Source organism: Amphiura filiformis, chromosome 19 (assembly GCF_039555335.1).
Source record: "Amphiura filiformis chromosome 19, Afil_fr2py, whole genome shotgun sequence".
Classification (NCBI taxonomy): Eukaryota; Metazoa; Echinodermata; class Ophiuroidea; order Amphilepidida; family Amphiuridae; genus Amphiura; species Amphiura filiformis.
Window position 1 is genome coordinate 2,282,231 of NC_092646.1, and position 27,020 is coordinate 2,309,250.

Below are 27,020 nucleotides of genomic sequence, written 5' to 3' on the forward strand. Positions count from 1 at the left end.
TTATGTGTTAGGTCTTTCTTAAGAAATTGATGTTTATGCAGTTTAAGTGCGAACTGTTATTGAGAAATTTTGAGAATTTCACTTTACCTCTTCATTCTACTGTTCAACGTTTACGCATACACGCAGCAGCCCAAACGTTTCGAGAACATGCTCCCAGTGGGACCAGAACGGAAGAGCCCCGCAGGGTAAGAAAGAAACTGAACTGCTCATTTCTTTAATAACATACACGCAGCAGCGGAAACGTTTCGAGATCGTGCTCCAAGTGGGACCAAAACGGAAGAGCCCCGCAGGGCAAGTAAGACAGTGTGAACTCTTAGGTCTGACGTGTTAGGTCTGATGGTTACGCATTTCCTTCACATCTGGGGATTTACGGCCAAAATGTGTTTCTATTTGCTCCAAGTGGGACCAGAACGGAAGGGCCCATGAGCAAGAAATAAACTGTGAACTGCTAATTTTTTCATAACATACACGCAGCAGCCCAAACGTTTCGAGAACATGCTCCAAGTGGGACCAGAACGGAAGAGCCCCGCAGGGCAAGAAAGAAACTGTGAACTGCTAATTTTTTTAATAACATGCACGCAGCAGCCCAAACGTTTCGAGAACATGCTCCCAGTGGGACCACAACGGAAGAGCCTCGCAGGGCAAGTAAGGAAGTGTGAACTGTTAGGTCTGATGTGTTAGGTCTTTCTTAAGAAATTGATGTTTATGCAGTTTAAGTGCGAACTGTTATTGAGAAATTTTGAGAATTTCACTTTACCTCTTCATTCTACTGTTCAACGTTTACGCATACACGCAGCGGCCCAAACGTTTCGAGAACATACTCCCAGTGGGACCAGAACGGAAGAGCCCCGCAGGGTAAGAAAGAAACTGAACTGCTCATTTCTTTAATAACATACACGCAGCAGCGGAAACGTTTCGAGAACGTGCTCCAAGTGGGACCAAAACGGAAGAGCCCCGCAAGGCAAGTAAGAAAGTGTGAACTCTTAGGTCTGACGTGTTAGGTCTGATGGTTACGCATTTCCTTCACATCTGGGGATTTACGGCCAAAATGTGTTTCTATTTTTCTTAATAACATACATGCAGCAGCCGAACGGGTTTTTCCATAAACTATAAAACACGACAAAACACACATGTCATGTCCAGCATCGTCTGTTATTATTAAATAAACATAGCGCCCCCACTCTACAAAATGGTGACAGTCCCGTTTAATCACATGATTCATCACATGATCGGAAACAAACAATCATGATAATCGGAACCTTTCACATGCAGCTCCACGATGAGTAAACAAACAAAAACATAGAAGAATGTAACGGAAGCCTAATGTATTCAAAGCAGGTAACTTCGTTTGTTTTCATTGACATTGCAGTTAATAACACACATTCCTTACTGTTACCCTTACAAGTGTCTATCACGCGAGTCTTATTATAATGCACTTTCAGTTTCCCACACGTTCGAATGGGAATTGCATTGCGAACTTTCCCAATGGTTGGTAACCGTATTTCCTGCAATAATGTGACAACTTAACGTGGAAAGTTCTATTCTATATTGTTTGGCAATATTGTATTTTGTCAATACAATAGTATGTTTAAACTTGTAACTTTGTGTTTTTGATCGGAAAGATCGGATATTTTTATTGCCGATTCGAAATTCTGGACCATCGCAAGGGTGCAGAACTGTTACGGCGAATGTTTACGCATTTCGATTCCGCTACGTGTTAGGTCAGACAGATACGCGTTTTCGACTTTTGAAAATAGCGGAATAGCGCTATTACCCCTAGAGTGGTGCGGTAATGTGAAAAATTCAAAATTAGCAATTTTGTCTAAAGGCCATTTTGAAAATAGCGAAATAGCGCTATTATCACTTGAGTGGTGGGGTAAAGTGAAAATTGCATAATTGCAATTTTGTCTAAAGGCCATTTTTGAAAATAGCGAAATAGCTATTATCACTTGAGTGGTGGGGTAAAGTGAAAATTGCAAAATTGCGCAATTTTGTCTAAAGGCCATTTTTGAAAATAGCGAAATAGCGCTATTATCACTTGAGTGGTGGGGTAAAGTGAAAATTGCAAAATTGTGCAATTTTGTCTAAAGGCCATTTTGAAAATAGCGAAATAGCGCTATTATCACTTGAGTGGTGATGTAAAGTGAAAATTGCAAAATTGCGCAATTTTGTCTAAAGGCCATTTTTGAAAATAGCGAAATAGCGCTATTATCACTTGAGTGGTGGGGTAAAGTGAAAATTATGCAATTTTGTCTAAAGACCATTTTGAAAATAGCGAAATAGCGCTATTATCACTTGAGTGGTGGGGTAAAGTGAAAATTGCAAAATTGCTAATTTTGTCTAAAGGCCATTTTTGAAAATAGCGAAATAGCGCTATTATCACTTGAGTGGTGGGTAAAGTGAAAATTGCATAATTGCATAATTTTGTCTAAAGGCCATTTTTGAAAATAGCGAAATAGCGCTATTATCACTTGAGTGGTGGGGTAAAGTGAAAATTGCATAATTAAGCAATTTTGTTTAAAGGCCATTTTTGAAAATAGCGAAATAGCGCTATTATCACTTGAGTGGTGGGGTAAAGTGAAAATTGCAAAATTGCGCAATTTTGTCTAAAGGCCATTTTTGGAAATAGCGAAATAGCGCTATTATCACTTGAGTGGTGGGGTAAAGTGAAAATTGCAAAATTAGCAATTTTGTCTAAAGGCCATTTTGAAAATAGCGAAATAGCGCTATTATCACTTGAGTGGTGGGGTAAAGTGAAAATTGCATAATTGCTAATTTTGTCTAAAGGCCATTTTTGAAAATAGCTAAATAGCGCTATTATCACTTGAGTGGTGGGGTAAAGTGAAAATTGCATAATTGCTAATTTTGTCTAAAGGCCATTTTTGAAAATAGCTAAATAGCGCTATTATCACTTGAGTGGTGGGGTAAAGTGAAAATTGCAAAATTGCGCAATTTTGTCTAAAGGCCATTTTGAAAATAGCGAAATAGCGCTATTATCACTTGAGTGGTGGGGTAAAGTGAAAATTGCAAAATTGCAATTTTTGTCTAAAGGCCATTTTTGAAAATAGCGAAATAGCGCTATTATCACTTGAGTGGTGATGTAAAGTGAAAATTGCAAAATTGCTAATTTTGTCTAGAGGCCATTTTGAAAATAGCGAAATAGCGCTATTATCACTTTAGTGGTGGGGTAAAGTGAAAATTGCAAAATTAAGCAATTTTGTCTAGAGGCCATTTTGAAAATAGCGAAATAGCGCTATTATCACTTGAGTGGTGGGGTAAAGTGAAAATTGCAAAATTGCGCAATTTTGTCTAAAGGCCATTTTTGAAAATAGCGAAATAGCGCTATTATCACTTGAGTGGTGGGGTAAAGTGAAAATTGCATAATTGCTAATTTTGTCTAAAGGCCATTTTGAAAATAGCGAAATAGCGCTATTATCACTTGAGTGGTGGGTAAAGTGAAAATTGCATAATTAAGCAATTTTGTTTAAAGGCCATTTTTGAAAATAGCGAAATAGCGCTATTATCACTTGAGTGGTGGGGTAAAGTGAAAATTGCAAAATTGCGCAATTTTGTCTAGAGGCCATTTTTGAAAATAGCGAAATAGCGCTATTATCACTTGAGTGGTGGGGTAAAGTGAAAATTGCAAAATTGCGCAATTTTGTCTAGAGGCCATTTTGAAAATAGCGAAATAGCGCTATTATCACTTGAGTGGTGGGGTAAAGTGAAAATTGCATAATTGCGCAATTTTGTCTAAAGGCCATTTTTGGAAATAGCGCTATTATCACTTGAGTGGTGGGTAAAGTGAAAATTGCATAATTGCGCAATTTTGTCTAAAGGCCATTTTGAAAATAGCGAAATAGCGCTATTATCACTTGAGTGGTGGGGTAAAGTGAAAATTGCAAAATTGCGCAATTTTGTCTAAAGGCCATTTTTGAAAATAGCGAAATAGCGCTATTATCACTTGAGTGGTGGGGTAAAGTGAAAATTGCAAAATTGCGCAATTTTGTCTAAAGGCCATTTTGAAAATAGCGAAATAGCGCTATTATCACTTGAGTGGTGATGTAAAGTGAAAATTGCAAAATTGCGCAATTTTGTCTAGAGGCCATTTTTGGAAATAGCGCTATTATCACTTGAGTGGTGGGGTAAAGTGAAAATTGCAAAATTGCGCAATTTTGTCTAGAGGCCATTTTGAAAATAGCGAAATAGCGCTATTATCACTTGAGTGGTGGGGTAAAGTGAAAATTGCAAAATTGCTAATTTTGTCTAGAGGCCATTTTTGAAAATAGCGAAATAGCGCTATTATCACTTGAGTGGTGGGGTAAAGTGAAAATTGCATAATTGCGCAATTTTGTCTAAAGGCCATTTTGAAAATAGCGAAATAGCGCTATTATCACTTGAGTGGTGGGGTAAAGTGAAAATTGCATAATTGCGCAATTTTGTCTAAAGGCCATTTTTGAAAATAGCGAAATAGCGCTATTATCACTTGAGTGGTGGGGTAAAGTGAAAATTGCAAAATTGCGCAATTTTGTCTAGAGGCCATTTTGAAAATAGCGAAATAGCGCTATTATCACTTGAGTGGTGGGGTAAAGTGAAAATTGCAAAATTGTGCAATTTTGTCTAAAGGCCATTTTTGAAAATAGCGAAATAGCGCTATTATCACTTGAGTGGTGGGGTAAAGTGAAAATTGCAAAATTGAGCAATTTTGTCTAGAGGCCATTTTTGAAAATAGCGAAATAGCGCTATTATCACTTGAGTGGTGGGGTAAAGTGAAAATTGCATAATTGCGCAATTTTGTCTAAGAGCCATTTTCACCAAACTGATTTTCTTCTAAGTCTAAAAAATACACTGATAATAGCGACATTAGCACTTTTTGATAATAGCAGTGCTATTATCGCAATTATGTGTAGAAACGAATGACAAAATAGCGCAATTGCGTCTAGTATAAAAAAGAGCGCTAATATCGCTATTATCAGTTATAGCGCCTTTCTCTGTGAAAGTCAGACTCTCCGGTGTGGCCAACCTATCCGGTAACTTGTTGTAGTTCCCGTCGCGGATAAGGATAACCTAGTTGGGCAAATCGGACTTAAAACGTAAGCCCTACATACTACATGAACATAGTAAGCGCTAAGTTCCTTGGATTAGTTGATCAAAATCCGGCTTCTATCAGTTCTGAGCAAGGATTTTCAAGTTCAATTTAATAAGTTAGGAATGAATACATTAAAACTTTATTCTTCTAAATTAATATTATCATTATTATTAATTATTGTTGATGTTGTTGCAGTTTATCCCAACTTGTAGGATCTCGAATAAGCGTTTATTGCGCTTTAGACAGTATTTTAATGGGACATGAGAGCACCTCAGACCTATCGAATTGCATTCTGAATCTGAAAGCATGTCTTTCTGATATCAAATAATTTTCATTTTTGAAAATCACAATATAATACAAATTTTATGACAAATGATAAAATTTGATATTTTTCAAATTTTTGATATATAACAGTCCTCGAAGTAAATTATATAAATCTAATTATATATTCTTAAAGTGTATGTAGCTGGGAGGAAAAGCCGACGGTCAATTGAAAATTTTGACCTTTCATATTGAAGATATGGATTTTTTTTTTTTTTTTTCCTAATTTTTTTTGGTGTTTTGGGAAAAAAAATCCATATCTTCAATACGAAAGGTCAAACTTTTCAATTGATCATCGGCTTTTCATCCCACATACATACACTTTAAGTATAAATCATCAGATTTTTAAAGTTTACTTCGAGTACTGTTAAATATCAAAAATATCCATTTTTAATGATTTGCCATAAAATGTGTATTAAATTGCGAATTCCAAAAAATCAAAATTATTTGATATCAGAAGGACATTCTTCGTATTCAGAATGCGATTCGATATGTCTGATGTGCTCTAAGGCCAAGGAAAGTCGATTTTGAGTTTCCCGTCACCCGCCCTCACTTCATTTTCTGACCCTCACTTGAATTCATTATTGTGATTTTCCAAAAAATACCGACAAAAACTGGTTATATTTGCAACAAAATTGATGAATATCCGTTTATTTTTTGTGAAAAAATCAAAATCAAAACATACATTTTGCTGTCAACCTAGTTGCAGACTCTTTTTAGTATACTTTTGAATCTCATTTGGGCTAAACATCCATTTTCATGTGAGTGAGCGGCAAATAACAATAAATTTTACATGCATGTTGGTCATACAATGAAAGGCAGAAAAAAATTGAATAATGAATAATGAAAAAGTTACCTCACTTCTTTTCAGAAATTATGTGACGGGAAACTCAAAATCGGCTGTTAGTGGCCTAATGTCCCAAAATAAATACTGTCCAAACGTTCATACCCAAGCCCTTAAAAACCCACAGTAACTGCAGACAATATCATGTTGCTAGGCGAAATCACTATTTGCTATAATGTGCGCAATGTGTCGACGAAGTTGGCGTTTGCCAGGTGGGAGCCACTAGCCATCATATACCGTATTGTCTCGTCACTAAGCTTGCCACTAGCCATCATATACCGTATTGTCTCGTCACTAAGCTTCACCGAATGAACGACATTGTATTACAGGAGTCATACCTACAATAAATACAATGGTTTACTTCTACAGGTGGGTCCATATTCTGCACTATTCATGACTTATGCAACGATGAAATAATAGCTGTTTGTCACTTGTTTCAGGTAGAAGCCTATGCCCGGGAATCTATGCTTAAAACTCGCTTCCAAAATAAGCAGCTTTACATGTAGTCAAAAAGAAATTCTCTTGACATTGCCAAAATCTAGGTTAAGTCATTAAATATAACTACAAAATACTATAACTAGTGTCATTTGTGAACTACGGTTGTATGGTTGTTTGCGTGGATGGTTCATTTACGAATGTATGTCAAAAGTACTAGTATACTAATATGCGTAGAAGTGTCGTCAGTCCCCGTGTCGTCAACGTAACGCTACTTGAAGTCGTATGGCGATTTCGTGGTACAGATTATACCGCATCTACCAATGCAATCGCTAAGGCTATATATTATTATTATTATACCAAGTTGAAATGCTGCGTTAATTAATTGCGATCCTGTCGACGGAATCCCTTTTAACTTGACTAGAATCACTACGTGAAAGAATAATTACGTCCAGCAAATTACTATTTCCTCAATAAAAAGGGCAATTAGATTAAAGAATGATAAACAATGTGACTTATTCATGTCATGCGGGCAAGTATTCAAAATCATCTAAATGTTGTTTTTGGCAACAAGAAATATGCAACTAGCGCGCACATTATGAAAATTGGAGAGAATACAATTTAAAAAAAATATGGTAACCTATTTACCGGTATTATTTGTTTCCATATTGCACTATTTTCCCTCCAAAGCAAAGTTCTCGCAAGACTTTTAATTATCGACCTTTTTCACGCAATGGTAACAAACAACCGCTATCTATTATTATCATTTTAGTCCGCAAATGACTCATTGATATGACGATAAATCCTAGGGCATTTGCTATTTTAGCTAGGTCAGTCCAAATATTACAGCACAGCTACAAGAGATTTGCGCATGTAAGCATGTGACTGGTTCGATGGTGTGACACGACAGCTCTGCAGCTCTCTATAAATATTCCATGCTGTTCGCCTTTATGTCCCTGGGTTCTGATATTACGCATGACTCAATCTCAAGCTAGAGAGCTGCTTTCGAGTAGAGTAATTTTACCTTTTCTGGCCTCTGCGATCTCTGCGGCTGAGTGACTAGCGCTAGTCTCATGAATTTCCTGCCTTGTAGATTAAAATATAAATAATCCACGCGTTGTTTTTTCTTTTCAAGAAATAAATTGCACGAAAGTAATTGATGTTAATTTTAGAATAAACGTGTATGTTGTGTTTCTTTTAATGTAATTATTCAGGTAATTAGTATAAAAATAAAAAGGAAGAAAAAGCTCTTCTATTAAAGTACTATCCTACAAAAATAATTGATGAAGACTCAAGGCATGATTTAAATGAACTCGGTGGTATAAATCGAGAGAAAACAAGCCATACGTTCTTTGGAGAGGGTAAAGAATCAACATGGACGATTAAAATGAAGTCCGCTCGATACTCACCTTGAAAAAAGTCGACTAAATTATGTAAAGAGTTAATATTTTAAAGACCCTCCATTTTTATCTTGGCTTTAGTTTAGCTTTGTTAGTGTTACAGATGTTGACGTAACCACGTCTTTGCATAAATAATTAAATATACGCTGGTCCGTCGTTCGATGTTTTGAAAGAACTATAAAAGAGGGCTCAATATAAAGTCAATAATTATCATATTCATAATTAAATTACTAAACACACATAGGCCATCTATGACATCAATACATTACATGTTATATGAATAATACCATGTTGAAGCAACGTTACGCACTTTTAATGTTTCGCTTTCTATCAAGTTCAGTTCAGTTAAATTTTTTCAATTTTTTTCTTCTACCAACGTCAAGCATTACATTGGATTGTCCAATCATGTTACACATGTTTTATACTGTGTTACCTACCGTCGATAAAGGCTTGAAAACTAGAGGTCGCGTGACGACACTACCGGCATTAACAACCCGATGAAACCTCCCCCTTTTAGACCAAACTTTCTGTACATCTCCAAAACAAAATCTCATGAATTTAAGAAAATAAAATTTGCCAAGAATTGGAATGATATTTTGTTTCTAGAGATGCATCGAAAGAGTATGAAAGGTATCTAAACTACAGGTTAATGTGGCTCGTTCTTTGTGTTCAATATGTCGGTTTCTTTTATGTCCGCCATCTTGATTTTTTACAGAACACAAAGACCCATTTGAAATGTGTGTGCGCTTTCGCTCTTATTTTTATGTCAGGGAAAGGGGTTTATATTCCTTTTATTATTTCCAGGACTGCTCAGAGCGGCGCAAAGTATAATCCACTATATTCCTGTAATGGTAGAGCAATATATATTCCTGAAAATTCAAGAAAGAAAACATAAAATCGACCACGCCCTAGGAGGCTCTAGCTATAGTACATTGTAATGTAGGAATACGCCGTTATAGTGATCCAAATATTATCCACGATTTTTCGGACTCGAAACGATATAATTCCACCACGCTGGTATTTATATTCCATACAATAAGTATCCCTGTTATAATGGCAGTGTTTTAGCGCATCAGACTTGGGTTAAAACGGAAAGAAAAGGAAGGTTTTTGTGAAACTTTTCGAGCAGTTATGGTTTTTGCTGCTGCGCCATTCTGCCGGCCTGTGCATTAGTCGCCACGTATAGTGCGCAAGCCAATTCATTATGTGAAGGAAAAAAACAGGTACCAGAATCCTTTGCGGTCCAAAACCACGACGGTAGGAATGACGTCACGGTTGAAAAGGGGAGACACCATTTTGACTCGTACAAGCTTGGATCGCAAAATGAAACGATGAATTTACTACAATTTTACCGAAATATTCGGCGCTCCCGAGGATTATTATTTGGATTATAACCCATGGCCAGCATGGTGCGGGAAACAAGACACTTGTGGGTCGGGAATCTGCCGGAAAATATACGAGAAGACAAAATTATTGAGCAGTTAAAGAGGTAGGTTTTGCAAGTATTTATTTCACTCGATCCGAGTCGTAGCTGTGTGTTTTTGCTCGCGATCGTTCTTGGTCTGTTATAAAATTGCATCCAGTATGCTACACATTCGTCGTGTTTTAACAAAATTAGACGCATAAATTCCCTCCAAATCTTTCATATTCATGTAGAGAAATTATTTGAGAACATATTGGTAATAAGCATGATATATTAACATGGGTATATTTTTAATAATTAATCATTATTGTGGTGTATGTTTGGTCGTGAATGCTAAATATAATATTGACAACAACAGTCTTTTACGTGTAGCGGAGTGGTGTAGTTTCCGCGCATAGTAATGAATGGGCCGTACATGTACTTGCACATGTACAATTTGGGAAAATTGAAATACTCATTATAACACTGCTTTGCAGTCTAAAATAGCTAACAAAATAGTATGAAATGATGCAGAATGTGTTAAGGATTATTTTAATGTAGATTTTGGACGTTTTTGGAATATTTTAATTTTTGCTTCATGCACCATGCATGTGATGATGTGTGTCTACACCAGGCACCAGTACTGTATGTTGCAAATACCTAGACTACACTACAGCCATTGCCATGATTGCATTGGGTTAATTTATGTTATTTCATGTATATAATTTTTAACAGAATACAGTATTTAGCTGAAGAGTATTTAAATCGACATTGAGATTCAACTGTAAAGGCGATCATCATGACTAGATATTGCACAAATGTATGCACTTGCAATGCTTGCGTTTGACATGATACACCAAACAGATTGGGTACCATGCTTGATAGTACCTGTATAATTTATAGTATACGTGCGCTTATGGCCATCATGATGTAAAATTAGGCCAAATCGGCTCATTCGATTTCGATTCCATGTTAAAAAAATTATGACAATAAAATTAATAATGTGAGTGTAGGCCCTACATTGTATTGTAAATTAAGCTCAAATCTTTTCAGCCATTTTCATTTAATTTTGCAACAGCCATACATCATTTACATTTGCGTAGCAATTTTAGCTAAAACCTTATTTAGTTTTAGGCGATGTTCTTATAATATTACCATATGTTTACATTGTAAAAAATTGCTATACAAGCTGAAATTTGTGTAGCATGTTGTCCAAAATGGGGAGCATTTTGCTCCACAACACCAGTTAAATCGAACCCTGTGTTATGTATGTGTACAGATTTAATACAGATATTCAATTTTTTTTCAATCTCATTTTACAGATCAGACCAAGAGAGTCCATTATCCATGGATGTATTATAATTTTTTTGATATTCCAAAAAAGGGAATTTCGGATTTACACTTTTTTAAATTTAAATGCATAAATATTCATCATACATTGTTGTATTGTAACTACCATGAGGTACACTGTTACAGTAGTGCAATATTTCTATGTTGGTAGAGAACTTGTCCTCATTGTTTTTTGTTGTTGTTGTTTTATAAAAAAGATAAAATTATATCCCATTAAATTATAATTTTTATATTAATAATCACGGTACCGTACCATATTTTATTATTTTCATAAATATTAACAAAATACAAAATATTATTAAATAAATTTATATTAATTAACTACCGGTACCAATACAGTATCTAATGATATTTTTATTTACTAAATATTATATTGCTTTTTTTGTTTGACCAAGCTGACGGTCATATACATCTATCAATTGATGCAATAAAGGGCTTGCTAGTTGTTGTTTTTTGCAGGTTTTTTTTAGTTTCTATTCAGGAAAAAAACATAATATATTCCTTATTTATTTTAAAGTTATAGATGGCTGCGTGTCTTGAGCTCGCCCCATTTTGAGTTGCGCAGCCTTTTTGAGCATATTTAATATATACATCTTTCGAGCTTGAAATCAACATAACATTTTACACATGCACCTCACCCCATCAATTCAAAAGTACGGTACTGGTATACATTTCCTGAAAGGAAATTGCATGAGAATCCAAATTTGGCTTTGAAAAAACTATAGGAAGTAGGGTAAAGTTGTCCAGACTGAAAATATCAGCTAAAAATTTACTTTTTCATTTTTTATCTTTGTAAATGAATGCCCTAAACAGCGCTCCTTAAAGGCTCCAGAAGAGCTATTTAATGCTCTCGGACTGCAAATTCCAAAAGACAGTCCCTGAAAATTTGGGTGAGATTAGTGAACTAGGAAATTGTTCATGTGGGCTCCCCTTTCAAAAATTTGTATCTACCCCTGTACTGTGTATCCATTTTTGGTTGTTTTGTGTCAATAAATGTTTTTAGAAGCATTTATAAACCACATGATGTAGGCCCCTATATTGGGCTCAAAATGCTTTTTTTGTCATTTGGGGGAAAATGTCATTTTTTTTTTTTTTTTGCAAATTATTATTTTTTTTTTTTTACAGATTTGGAGTCCCTTGACCTAGACTGGAGCCGAATGCTGCAATTATTCCGCAAAAAGGAATTAAAAATGGCAAAAAACAGGAATTTTTCCGAATTAAAAAAAAAATTCTTTTTTAATTTTTCCATTTTGGCTTCAAATCGTGTACTGGTATTTCAATAATGTTTAGAAAATTGAGGTGCGTATTTTAGCCTCCAGAATCGTGTATTAATTATTAGCAGGCCTACATTATTTTTCATTTAAACTTGATAAAACTTGCTTTGTAGTTAGCATGTCATGAAGGTCTGGTGCCACACACGTAACACCTACACACCTGTTTAAATTCAAAAAATTAACTTTCTATGACATCGTTTTGGTTTTTTTCAGATATGGACGAGTTGAAAATGTGAAACTAACAGGAAAAGAGACACGGATGGTGGACTCTCTGCCTATGTGGATTTTGTGGATATATCCAGCGCCAACAAAGCACATGACACCATCACAAAAATAGGAGATAGGGAATTACGTATAGAATATAATAACCCCGAAAGATCCCCGGATTCATTAATACCAGAGGACACAGCATCTCGGCTAAGTCATAGTCGGGAACCTTATGATGCACATCATTCAAGACACACCCGCTATGACTCGCGAAGAGATGGGTAAGTGATGATGATGATTATAAGGGAGAATGGAATCTGGGGAGGAGGGAGGGTGGGTGGTATCACTGTGTGTGAACAATGTTTTTTGGGGATGACACTTCATGAAAGATTTGTTTGGGTTTTATACTAAGGTCCGTAACCCGATCGACAACATCATCCCCTCAATTTTTTTCATTTTTAATGAGTTTTTGGTATCACACAATAGATTGTATTTTTCTCATTACTATCCTGAAATTAGACGCTCCAAGTTAATGTCTTTGAACAAGTTCATTTGGATTGTATTTCCGAAAATTCATGCAAAAATATCTTCCTTGGTGGGTATGGTGGCTAGCACTTTTGGATTTCTGGACAGGGTTATCGCAGATGATTATAGTCTCCTCAACAGACTCAGCTAGTTTGGTTTTGCGTCATTCACATTGTGTGAAAAGAGCGAACCACAATTTAACTGCTGAGGAGACTTCATATCGATGACGGTAAATTCTATGTAGGCCCCCTATTTGATTCTATTTTTTTTCACTAAAAAAATTACAATTTGTATCCAAAAGGGGAAAATTGTATTGGTGTTCGCTAACAAATGTAGGCCTATGTATTTTTAGATCTTTACAATGTAGCTTATGATGTGATTGTAAGTTGCAATTCTAAAAATTTTAATTTTTTCAAAATTTTTCTTTTTATCAAAAGCACAATTTAAAACAAAATATTTTTTTTTTTTCTTTATGTATTGTGACCTCCAATTGTGTACATATAGCAGGCCTAAATATTCCCAATTTACTGAAAAGATTTATCCCCCTGCCTATGATCGATGATTGATTTCTGGAAAATCCCTTAAATTTGGAAATTGAAATCGATAGTACAAAGTCAACCAGACCCACCCAGCCCTGTTTGGCAGAAAAAACAATGGAAAGCCAGAGTGGGGAGCTGCTTTCTTTATTTTTGCCTGTCTGGCCTAGGGCCACCAACAAAATGGCTTCATTGCTTGTGTGCAGTGTACATCTGAACATTGACCTCGGTGAATGAAACTTAACATGGTGAAAGGTCACCAGGTGAAAATATGGAGATTGCTAAGCTCAGGGATATACTTGATATTTCACATTTCAGATGTGAAGTTGAATGCACATAATAATTCACCAGGGGTGTACCAGGACCTCCTGAGGAGGTGGGGGAAATTGTCCTGCTGGCAGGCCCAAAATGGGTGTTTGCGGAATAAAATTATTGATGATTGACCCAAATTGTTTTTCGAAGGAACACACTCAATAATCTAACAATAAGGAGGGGTTAGTAGGGACACAAAATTTTCTCAAATTTATCTCATAGTATTCATAAATTTATCTAATCTCATTTGATATTCATAAATTTATATAATTGAGTATTGACATTGCAATACCGGTACCACTGCAATATGGGGTTTTTTTTCGTCGCCTTACAGAAATTTTGCTACTGAGAGTGACTATTGAGTATTGTACTTTTTGTATTTTTAAAGGCGATGAAAAAAAAAAAACCCTGTTTTACAGGCCTGGCCGACTCGGATTTTGCTCCTTTTTTTTTCTTCTTTTTTTTTTGCCAAATCATGTAGGCCTAAAATCATCTGTTTTTTTGCCAAAATTTATTTATTTTGACTGAAAAGTTTTTGATAAAAATTCAAAACATATTTTCAAGCACTAGATAAATTGTTTGTTATTCAACCAAAGATCCTGTGTTGCAACTTATCAATTGGGGCTTACTACACAACCTTGAAAAAGGGGAAAAACAAACCATAAGGGACGCACCATTAGATTCTCAGGGTGGGGGTAGGAAGTTTTTCAAAAAAAAAAAACTTCACCCACTACATGAGCAAAAAAAAAACTTTCCCCACCAACACTAAAAAAAAAAAAAAAACCTTCCCCCACCTAACTGTGTGTAATGCATGAAATTAAAAAAAAAAAAAGCTTGCAAGTGATGAAAAAAAAAAACATCGCCGCCTTGCGTAGCAAAAAAATTTCTTCCCCGACCCTAACTTCCTACCCCCCCCCTGAGTATCAAATGGTGCGTCCCTAAAATGAAATTAAGCTTCTTACATGTAGTGCCTGGAACCATAAAGGTGATGGTATCCAGGGTCTAATACTTTGATTATAATATGTTGTAAGCCTATACAGTGGAAAAGAATGACCCATTGTGTAATATGGGCATTGGACTCCAATTCACATCATTGCACATTCAAGAGATGATCTGTTGTCAAGAGCTGAAGTGGTTTGTGGTTTCAGATAAAATTGATCTCAATCACATGATCACATGTTACTCAATCCAATCAATATGCAGTGTGATTATTGATGACAAATAATCTGTAGTTCTCAAGGTCACTTGTGTTTGACCTGGGTGTTTAACACTTGAATATAGTGCAAATGCAATACTATTAGGGTCCATCAGAAATTACTGGGGGGGGGGGGCAGATGCAAGTCAGTACTAAAGTCAAAGTAAAGTGGTACTAAATGCACTAAAGGCAAGTACCCTAACCATATTGCCACGCCCCCCATAAAATAAATAAAATAAATAAATAAAAAAACTTCTGAAGTTTTTGGCAAAGTGCTCTAGAGGATCATTCAGAGTTAATTTGAAAAAAATGTCAGTTTGTTTATAGACCTATGCAACCATTTTAAAAGTTTTTTTCTAATGTTTACCTCTTCATTTATTTTTAAAATGCATGGAAAACCAATGCATGCATGAACCCATTGCATAATATCATGTGATACCGTACATGAAGAGGTAAACATTATGGTTTGCAAATATTATTTAAATGTAATTTTTTCGTAATTTTTTTTTTCAAATAAAAAAAAGTAAACTGAATGATAAAAACAACCAGTGGTTCTCCAAACTCGACATAAGAAGTATTTTTTTTCACCAATATCGGATCGGATATCGGCCGATATTAACCTACAACATCGATATCGGATCGGTAGACAAATGCCATATCGGTCGAGCCCTAGAATTGTTTGATTAACAAAATTAAATACCCATGAGGCCACGAAAATGGTAGTCATTGACAATCAGCAAAATTAATAATTTTATAAATTAATAATGTTGGAAGTTTTATTTTTCAAAAATTCCCTCCCCGAAGTCCAATCAGTCCCTGGTCCAATGGTGTGTCAAATTGATAGGTAAATTTACACTTACTCATAAAGAGCAGATGGTTTTACATGTATGGTGGAATTTGGAAACCACAACAAAGATGTGTGTAAATTAACATGTAAATCGTAGCCTGGACTACAATCTACGTCTCAGATATTCAGATGCTAAAACAGCAACAAACTCAAACAAAAAACAAACATGTATGGTAAACAATCAAACTGGCTAGAAACCAAAATTATGAATATTTAGGCCCAAGTCTTTCATTCTCTATACTACATTTAGGGGGGTCACACATTAGCTCATTAGGTGTCTGCATACGACCCATAAATGAACAATGGCATGTTTTGAGCATAAAAAAATATCAAATTGTTTTCTTCATAGAGACCTAAACATTTTCAAATATTTATTTAGTATATGTGTAGTTACAAAAAAATATTTTAGGTCTATTGACCTTTTGAATTTTACACGGCGGCTCTGTGAAAGCACCAGATTATTTATCAGCAAAGACCAGTGTCTGGATCCATGAAGAAATTAAGAAATTGCCTTTAGAAAGTGAGTTTTTCAATTCGGTGCCAACGATGTAGTGAATTTTAAAGTTACTTTTTCTGAACCATGAGAAATGTATCTTTATTTTGGCACAACTTGTTTTTTTCTATGATAAATTTGAAAATTTGATGTTTTTTTGCCCGAAACGTGTGTATTTTCCCATAGGAAACGCTGTCCAAGGGTGAAATTTTGATATGATGACTGTAGATGATGAGTTACCCTACTGTGTGCCACATGTGCAATCAAATTGAGACTCCTTTTTCCTGAATCTCCACAAAAATATCTTTCTTTTGACGTAAACAAGAAATTTCTAGGATGTTGGGTTAAAAAATGGCAATAGGCCTATATTGAAACATTTGTTTTTTGGCCATTTTCCTGTGTATTTTCCCATAGAAATTGTTGACCTTACTTGTGAAGTTTTCATATTTTTCCATTTCTGGAGTGTAGTTATCAACATATTATGACCAACTTGTTGTTTTTATCTACTGCAGTGGTCCAACTTGAAGTCCTAGAGTTGTTTTACCTTGAATATGGATGTACAAAGTTGATATTTTTATTCCGAGGGTGTCCGTAACTTGCTGTTTCATTCTGTACCACTTTTTTACATTGAGCGGCAATTTCCTTGATTTTCTAGATTTTTCCCACTTTGGAGGCAATTTCTCACAATATTTTGATGCACATGAAGCTTTTGTTGTTGTTTTTGTGTTTCAACCCAAGGGTTAGAGTTGGCTTAGTGTAAATGCAGCCATTCACAATTCATATTTTTAATCTGAGATTGTCGTAAATCTGCAATTTTATTCTGCAAGGGGTTAAAATGAGAGTCGACGATCCTTGATTTTGGTGTTTTAGTCCATATTTGGAGTAATCTTTTTCAAAAACTGAAGCAAATGATGTACCTCTTGACATATGTTGAAAGACTCAGTTATACAGCAACTTTAAGTGAAAATCGGACATAGGAAGCATATAATTTTGATTTTTTTAGTCTTCAAACATGCCATATTGTCGAAAACATGCATTTTTATCAAAATCATGCTGAAAAACAGCCATTTTTCGGACATTTTAAACTTGCGTATCTCGACAACGCTTTATCCAATTTGAACCATTTAAATTGCTATCTTCATCATTTTGCAAGATGCTTCTGAAAAACTTAATGCCAAACATTTATATTGTAGATAAAAGAATGATGTGACCCCCCTACAAGTACATTGAGGTAAATTTGGTTTAAATTAGAAGGCACAAAAAATGGATTTTTTTTATTGGTCAGGATGGTTATATCCATTGTTTATTTATTGGTTTCCTATAAATGTATTCCAACACAAAGCATATTGTTTACCATGTACACATGGCATTTCCAACTGTGGTTTCAACAAACCATTGTATAATACTCAAATAAAACAACTCATCCAGGATTTGAAAAGTGCATTATGACCTCTAATATTTTAGTGTAAATAATATGTTAGGTAGTAAAATCACAATTTCATATTACAAAATTTAAAATCTGTGTTACAAATTGTATGATTTCCATGATTTTCTGTTTTCCACAATAAAGCCGTGAACAAACATGTTATAAATGTGTACTTTGTATCTACCTTTTTACTGTACATGTAGTCTCCCCTCAACATCACCATTAAAATTGAGCATCATCAATGGTTGATTAGGGGAGATTGGGGTTAGTTGAAACATTTTTCACAAAATCGTCTTTTTAACGCAAACCGATTACTTTCAAGAAACCCTAACCATATCAGTATAAACATATACATGCATGCTACAAATACAGCCTTAAACTTTATTGGACCTGCTTATGATTATTCATATAATCCAATTTGAAAATTTGAAAAAAGTGTTTCAACTAACCCCACCCCTGGGGTAAGTTGAAACATAGGGTGAGATTAGTTGAAACATGGCTTGTAAAAATGTCAAAATAATTATTATTGTGTTGTTAGGGTTATACTTCCCTTGAAGGCACCCTTTAACATACAATCAGTGTGAAAAAATGAATAAATAAATATGTGGGAGTCTTGGGTCAATACTTTGGACACAAGGTGACCAGTGTCACCATGGACCAAAATATGAGAAGCCTAAAATATTATAAAATGTACTTTCTGTGTGCACTTTTTGCTTGTAATATTGCTTTTTAACCATATTAAAGCAATATTGAAGAAATGGTAAACATGTTACAAATTTTTAAAAAGTCAAATTTTTAACCATATTTTTCTATGCGATTTTCACATGTCAATTAACCCCACCTCAAAAGTTTCAACTAACCCCGATGCCTATTTTTACATTTCAAAGTTCATTACACAAAATAAGAAATACAATAAAACTTTTTTATTTTTAAACATTATGCTTATGATACTCAAAAAATAATCTCCTGAATCTTCAAACAACATGGAGATAACGCATCTTTTCTGAGGGGTATAAAAATTAGTAAGTCAAAAATAGTGTTGGCCGATCCAACCCAAGATCGGATCTGCCGATCTCCGATCTGAAAATTAGCAGATCGGGCCGATCCGATCCCGATTCAGATTCCTTAAATGTTATTTTACAACCAGTACAAGTTCATTCAAGTCGGGGCCCAGTAATGTTAACAGTCAAAGCTTAATTCCCCAAACCTGTAACTATGTAATATGATGACCGTTTTTAGAGGTTTTTCATGTCAATATCAACCCAAATAAAATACCATTTTACACCCCAAGTCCCAGCGTTATACTCACTCAGTGCCTCCGATTGTCGGAAGTTTAATCATTAATCCATTAAATGATGTACCATCGTACGGTTTCGTAGTTCTATGAAGTCTATATATATAAGTCTATAAATAAATGATCGCGCATGCTCAGTTATGACTTAAGAGCTAATGGAATTCCCTGTATGTTACTCTGCGCTTGCATGCCTCGTTAAAGCACGTTAAAGGGTGGATACATACATAAAATACATATGAAACGACATGATTCTTGCGGTGGTAACAACGTTTTTTGGAAATATATTGGCATTAAATAGTAGTAATGTTACATAAGAAAGTAATGGTACCGGTAAGCTTAAAGAATTGTTGTGTACTTTTATTACTGTCAAGTTCAGAGATCGGTAAGCTAGATCGGCAGCTGATAGCTCATCTGCCGATTCAGATTCAAGGCCGATGCAGTCCATATCGGCACCGATCTCCGATTCACAGATCGGTATCGGCCAACATTAGTCAAAAAACAGATATTCCTTTCCCAAGCCAACACTGGTGGGGCATCAGTGCTGTTGCTAATTTGGTGAATGACCCTTACTAATACCTATTACTAGGTGCCAGTATTTTACCAAATAAATTTTTTGTGTCAGAAAAAAATACAATGTTTCAACTTACCCTGCATTCCAACTAACCCCAATCTCCCCTACTGTTTAAAAAAATAATCACTTTATTCACTTTCCATTGTTTTATTTTGCAAATCAACACAAAAACTTGACATTTTACACAGTTTTTCACTATTTTGTGACATTTTCAAATTTCTGTGAGCAAACCCCAAATTCAGTGATTTTTTTCTGTTTTACTGTAACACAGAGAAATCATGGGGGACTGGATGGAAAAAATATCAGAAAGGTAATATTGTAGCATAAGGCGTGTTTCTATTGGGACCGTTTACCGGTAAAAAGACGGTAAAGGGATTATTTCTGCTCAATAGAAACTGACCTTCCCGCTATTTACCGGTAAACAGGGCGAGTTTTTACGGTAACGCTTTTCCTTCTTGAGGAAGGAAAATAGCGGGGGCGCTTACCGATAAACGTCAATAGAAACTCACTTCGTTCCGATTGAATGCGCATACAGGTAAGAAAACGGAAGTTAAGTCGCGAAATTGACCTCTGCATCATCAATGAGCTAGCTTGTTTATGTATACCATTCCGTAGGCCTAATCACATACAAATATTGGACTCACTTGCTATAAATAAAGTAAATGGAAGAAATATTCATAATGCATTATCCCTGCATTATACATATTATGCTAAATATTTAACATGAGTTATGATTTATGACCCTAGTAAAACTGTAAAAGCCATGAAATAAAACAACAACAACAACATCAGCGGATGAATCCAGCTGTGCATGCGAAAAAAAAATAGTAATCAACTCGGATCCGCGGCGGTGTGTGCTTCAGAAAATTAGAAAGATTTCATGAATTTAATATTATGTTGTTGATGTTAAATTACTATTCGCTAAAAAGAATTAACTGAAATTAAACTGTGAAAGATTGAATTCTAAGACCTATTTTTTTTGCGTGTAACAATATACTGAGTACTCACGTCGATATCACTGAGGGGATTTCCCAATGGCGTAATTTGATGTACGCGAACGATTGAAAACGCTAATAAAAAAACATTATTCTTCAGTCTTCTTTTCTCATGTTTGCTACCTCATTTTTAGCCAAACAATTAAGAAAATACTACAATATTAAAATCCACAATGCTTTGCGATTGACCCGGATTGACCCCAGTGCACGACCTTTAAGCCGCAAACTTTAAAGGTGTGTCAATTGACGCTGTTCATCGAGTGTTTACCGGTAAACAACGTGCAATGAAACTGACCGTTATCCGCCTTTCGCCGCTATTTGACGGCGAACAGTTTTACCGGTAAAATGCAGGGGACTCAATAGAAACACGCTAATAGACTGTAGAGAGAACTTGATCTGGGAATACTAAGTGTTGGGTAAACATACAAAATTGATTTATAAGTTATAACCATTGAATTTGTTGACTGTTGACATTTTAAAAATCAATACCAACCAATATAATTTCCATAAAACTGAAAATCTGAACTATCTGTTACATACCGGTAATATGCATTACCGTATTCGTCCGAGTATAGTCCCACATTCGAGTACATAATAGTCCCACCCCCCACCCCATTTTTTGAAAAATTCCAGATTTTTTTTTTTTTCAAGGTTTTTTTTTTGGTTTTGGAATGTCCCTGGACCTAGACCTATGCTAGGATCATTCATGGTTGACTTTTAAAAAAATTTCAAGATGTTTTGTATTTTTAATATGAAAATTAATAATTTGTATTCATGTCATGCATGACTCATACTCTAAATGATTTCAAAATGCATTGAATTTGAATTTACAAAAAAAAAATAATTTGTTGAAATTGAGTATAATCCCAGCCCCCAATTGTGAAAAATTTTCGCCTAAAAAACGGGTGGGACTATACTCGGACCAATACGGTAATTGCATTTGCATGAATTTGTTTTATTCAGCCTCATGTCATCAAAATTCCTACATGATATTGCTGATGGTGATAAGCTTTTGAAGTATTTTTGAAATACTGCCAAAAAATTCTTGCATGCAAGAGCATTCATATCAACTTGCACTAATGAACATGCTTTTATTTAGTTCATTAGGCAAAAAAAAAATTGTTGTGTTGCCCTCAACCGTCCTACCCTAAATCCTGAAAAATCAGGGTCGCAATTTTTTTAAATTTTTTTTTTTGAATGATGATTTTTACAGATTTGTTCAAAAACTCAATGTTTTTCACTTGGAATTAATATTTTGTAAGACTAGTCTTCAATTGTTGTCTAACAGGTATCCAGAAGTCAAAATTGACAAATGTCCCCTAATTGAACAAGCATTATTTAATATTTGATGGGATTTTAAAAAAAATAATAATAATCCGACCGTCCTACCCAAATTTCCTGTTTTTCCACTTGAGGGCAACACAACAATATTTTTTTTTTGCCTTACAATATGGTCATTTTCACAGTAAAGGGTGTAACTTTTGATTTTTAGGGTCAAAATTTCAAACCACTTAAATATGTTTCTGTTTACTGAAATTATGCATAGAAGCAACTTAAATTCCAGTAAAATAATGTTTCAAGGCTTAAACCTTTTGATTTCTAATAAAAAAAATTGACATTTCCTTAACATTTTGGTTAAAATCTAAGAAAAAATGTATTTTACATATGCTCAGAAAATTATGACATGAAAGCTGGAATACATGTGAAATTCCATTCCAAAGTAAGTCTACAGATATAAGTTAAATATCATACCAGGTTTTGCTATGTTTGTAATTGCAGTTTTGAAAATTTTTAACATCAAGTGTCATTTACAATGGAAATTTCCCAACCTTAAACATATTTTTTAAGTTTTAATTGGGTTCCTAAAATAATTTGAATGTCTAACTTCATGTACAAATACTACTTGATGAAAGGAACCTGCCAGCCAAGTTTCACAGAAATTGGAGTTATATTTTAGAATTGGCAATTCAAGCGATTTGTGTTTCGGAGGCTTCAGTTAACAACACTGGCGATCATAAAAGTAAAATATTTGGCTAACTACTACAAGTTGACATGAAAAAATAGTTTAAAAATATCACAATTACCAATTTTCATGCTTTGCAGGCCTCCAGAAAATTTTCTGCTGTCTGGGAACTTAATGACAAGTACTGAAAATTTTCTGTGAAATAACTGAAATAGGCCTATGTGCGTGTGAGCGACATCACGAGCGCCAAGCGCTTGAAATCCTAACGGCCGGGGTCCAGGGCCCGCTTAAGGGCCCTGGAAGCTCTCAGGGTTTAGATGCTCTCTCGTGCAATCTAAGCCTTATTTTGGAACAGTTTTCTATAAAAATTTACATCCTTTTTCACAAAAAAACACAACTTAAAATTTCAAAGTATTACTGTCAAAACTCAAAACAATTTTTTATTTATTTTTAACATTTTTTAGAAGTATTTTGCAACTTTGAAGAACCACTGGACCTATTCTGAGGTTAGGATTATTCACAGATAATTTGAAAAAAAAAATGGAAAAAAATGACGAAAAAATTACAGTTTGTTATCCTTAATATGCAAACCATTAACTTGTGTTTACCTCTTCATCTATCACATATTATAAATGCATGGAAAACCAATGCATCTATAATATGTGATAGATGAAGAAATAAACATTAGTTAATGGTTTGCATATACAGGATAACAAACTGTAATTTTTTCGTAATTTTTTCCTTTTTTAAAATTAACTGTTAATGATCCTGAAATTTCATTATAGGTCCAGTGGTTCTCCAAGGTTGCCGAAAACTTTGGAAAAAAAAAAATTAAAATTTTTTTTTTTTTTTTTTTTTGCAATTTTTTTTTTTTTTTTTCTGTGACCTCTGTGACCTTTCTGGGAACGCCGTTCCCGCGTTCCCGCGGTTTTTGGAGGCCTGATGCTTTGCATCTAAGTATTGAATTTCAGTTGTGACAAAATTTAAATTATCACAGCAAGTCATTTTTTTTTTTTCTTAGGCTTCATGTTAACAATGGTTAAACATTGCAGAAGTAGTTTTTTTGAAAACAACACTGTTGGGATCATCTAAGCTGTTATTTTCTTGTGTGTATTGAATTAATGATTCTATGCAGCAGATATTGTAGATTAATCACACATTATTTTTTTTCACCCATTTGTTAAGTATGGTGTTAACTTGCATGTGAAGCCTCCGAAACAGGTTTTCAAACATTAACCATAATATCATATTTTTTTTTTTTTTTTGACATTCTGCACATATCAAGTAACAATAACAATGCAGATATCAATATGGAACACACCATTTAGATGTGCAAAGATGATAATTAATCTTATTGTTGTTTCGGAGGCTTCATTTGTTTCGGAGGCTTCAAGTGTTAACGGAAAGTTGATTTGATTGATTTGATTTTATTCGGTATCTCCATATTGCACATACAACAATACAAGGTAAATAGATATAAAATGCATTAAGATAAATAACATATAATACACAAAAAACAAGGCAAGGAGATATCACAGGATAGCCCTTTAAGCCCAAAGGCTTATTTCCGAAGGGGTCCTTTATACATAGAAGGGCAAAAGGCATACATACATATAAAACATACAAAGAAATATATATATACAAGTAAATATTAAAAGTAAAATAAAATCTTTAAACATGATTAAAATCATTAGAAACTAAATTTGGTTAAAAGATGAGTTTTACAGACTTTTTGAAACTTGGTTTATTAGAAATTAAATTGATTGCACTTGGTAAGTTGGCCCAATCCTGAATGGCATTATAATAAAAAGAGCCAGAAGTGATGGTAGTGGATTTTGGAACACGAAAATTTTGAGCACTGTTTCTAGTACTGTATTGGTGCACGTTTGAAACTCTGGTAAAATTTGAACTAAGATAGTCTGGGCCAACTTCATTAAAAATATCAAAAACATGGTTTGTATTGGGTCCCATTTTCAAACGGTGATATATATCTCCACGATTTAAAAACAAGTGACTTGAGGATCTACTTTGCTACATTTTGATAAATAGATTGGATGAGCTCTTTTATTTATATTTGCCCAAGCTAGCTGAACAGTTTGTTTCGGAGGCTTCCAAAAAGTTAACGGAAAAACGGCTCTTTGAAGTCAAGATTTTATAAAAATTTTAAAAGCTTGCAAATCGACTAATTTTTGTTACCCATTTCAAGTTAAGATATCAACTGTTATGAATCAAGAAGAAGTGAAGAAATAACCAAGAATTATGAACCAAAGCTATACCCACAAAGTTTGTTAACAATTGTTAACGGAAAATGAAGCCTCCGAAACGACAAATATCGAAGTCCGGTTCTCAAAAATACAGGGCTGTACACAATTAAATCTAATGTGGCAGTGTTTACTGAACATATGACCATACTTTCAGGATAAGAACAATTATCCATGAACTAACTGAAGAAAACACAGGGTTTTACAAAAATGTTACTGTTTTTTATAGTTTTTCAAAATGGCAATATTAAGTACATTTAAGCCTACTAAAACTCAACGCAGTAACTCCCAAAGATGATTATGCTACCCAAGGTAGCTGCTAACTAGATGACTTATGTGGCCAAAAATCATGGAATTCTGTGGCTTTATTAGAACACTACGGATCAAAATGTTAAAAATCCAAAGTTACACCCTTTACCGTGAAAATGACCATATAGTACATTGATTATCTGAAGCATGAGCAAGACATTGAAGTCTTCTATCATAATTTATGTTATACACCTATCCGACTTCGCCATTACTGCGGTGTCCCCGATGTAAAACTGCGGTGTCCCGAGGTCGGGGGTTCCATCCATTATTTATTGTGTGCTATACAGAATTGTACCCGGAATTGTACACAACAGTGATATTCAATACACAATCATGAGTATTGAATTACGAATTAAATCTCCCGCTCTGGTACATCTGTGTTGCCGTCAATAGAGGGCCAAATACAGTAAACGCTTCTCGGATTGGTGTATAGCCGCAATCTGAATTTGATGTTGCAATTGAAATCAACTTCTTTCTGTGTAAATGGGGTCAATGAATCCAATTCTGACTGATTGTTGTTTTGCATGACATTCCATATTTGGGTATGGATGTTTATCAGCAGGCTGGCTGGTACTGGTCTACCATCACCCACTTGACCCTGTCTGGTCCATTTATTAGGCTATTGAAACTTGATGTTGAGTTTAGCGTCCCAATTTTTTCAGCTCATAATGAGGCAACTATTTCATTATTCATTATTCATTATTTTCAAGGTTTCATTATCAGCGGCCTTTTACCAATGCTTATGCGCTTTTGTTCATTCTAATTGGGTATCGCCAGTCGCAATATAATGTCACAAACACACATAAACATTTGCATTTATAAAAGTATAATTATCTTGCTTTTTGTTTTTCAAGTTTTAAAACAAACTAAATGTATTCTGAAGTATACCATGCCGGTCTTCTTCACTCCAATTTGTACTAACCTCTCCGTATACATTGAGGATATGGGGAAATGGGGGGGGGGCTGACTCATTAATTAATACAAAAATAACAATCATGCAGAACATTATGAAATAAATTTTTTGCACCAATTTGTCAAAACTAGGTCTTTCATAGTTAAATTATTTACAACATCAACAATGTCCATCTGGTAAAAACATTTTGGCTAGGTTGATTTATCTTCTACCCTGGTATCCCAAAGGTATAATTGAAATAATTGGATAGAGCAAGGGTCAAAAACCTGTATATTTTTAATGCTAAAATATTTAGATGGATTCATCTAATAGTTCTCAAGGCTTTCTATAGTTTTTGAAGGGTTCAAATACAAAAAAAGGGGTTTAAAATTTTTGCAAAACAAATTTTCTTTCTGGTTTAGTAGTAATTTGCAAAATAATGAATTATTTTCAGATTTTACATCTCAAGCGTGGCACAAAAATTCATAACGCTGGCGGTGGACGCTAAACTCAGAATCAAGTTTCAAGTGCCTTATGTGCTATCTGTGTAGTACAAATGTCCATGGAATCATTTAATATGGAAAATGAATCATCATGATTCTAGGCTCTTGGCTGTTATGTGTACTGTTAGATATCTTCCTGGTCATCTGTGTTATCATCAATGTAGGCGCGCCTGTTATCATTTAGAAGTTTAAAGATTACACTGTGTTTATTTCGGATTTTAATTTTAATTTAAGGGATACTGTAAAAATGTTGTGAATTATAAATTCATATCATTTTAAAAGACTACCGTAATTTATTATAGAAGGTCTCTAGATTGACAACAGGAAATTCAAAATTGGGTCACAAATTCACATATTTTGGAATTTGGAACTGTGAAAACATTTATCAAATAACTGATCTTTCATCCATTTGGCCATTTGATTCGATTTCATTCAAAACGGTCTTCATATTATAGGCCTACATAATTATTTTTGGATTTTTAAAATTACCTTCAGTCAGAGCATAGACCCTATCTGTATTATGTTCAATTATTATACTATTTGTAGGCCCTATTATTTAGCTCTTTCTATTGTAATTTG

The 27,020-nt window shown here is 34.6% G+C and overlaps 1 protein-coding gene across 1 annotated transcript in view; it reads left to right on the forward strand.

The window, feature by feature from the left end:
• Positions 1–9,346: 9,346 nt before the first annotated feature.
• The window catches only part of LOC140141686 (uncharacterized), an 80,065-nt gene continuing 62,391 nt past the window's right edge, over positions 9,347–27,020 (forward strand). Inside the window, 3 exon segments of the mRNA XM_072163598.1 lie at positions 9,347–9,575; positions 12,326–12,357; positions 12,360–12,600. Coding sequence (XP_072019699.1) covers positions 9,484–9,575; positions 12,326–12,357; positions 12,360–12,600 — 365 coding nt within the window. The 5' untranslated portion in view covers positions 9,347–9,483.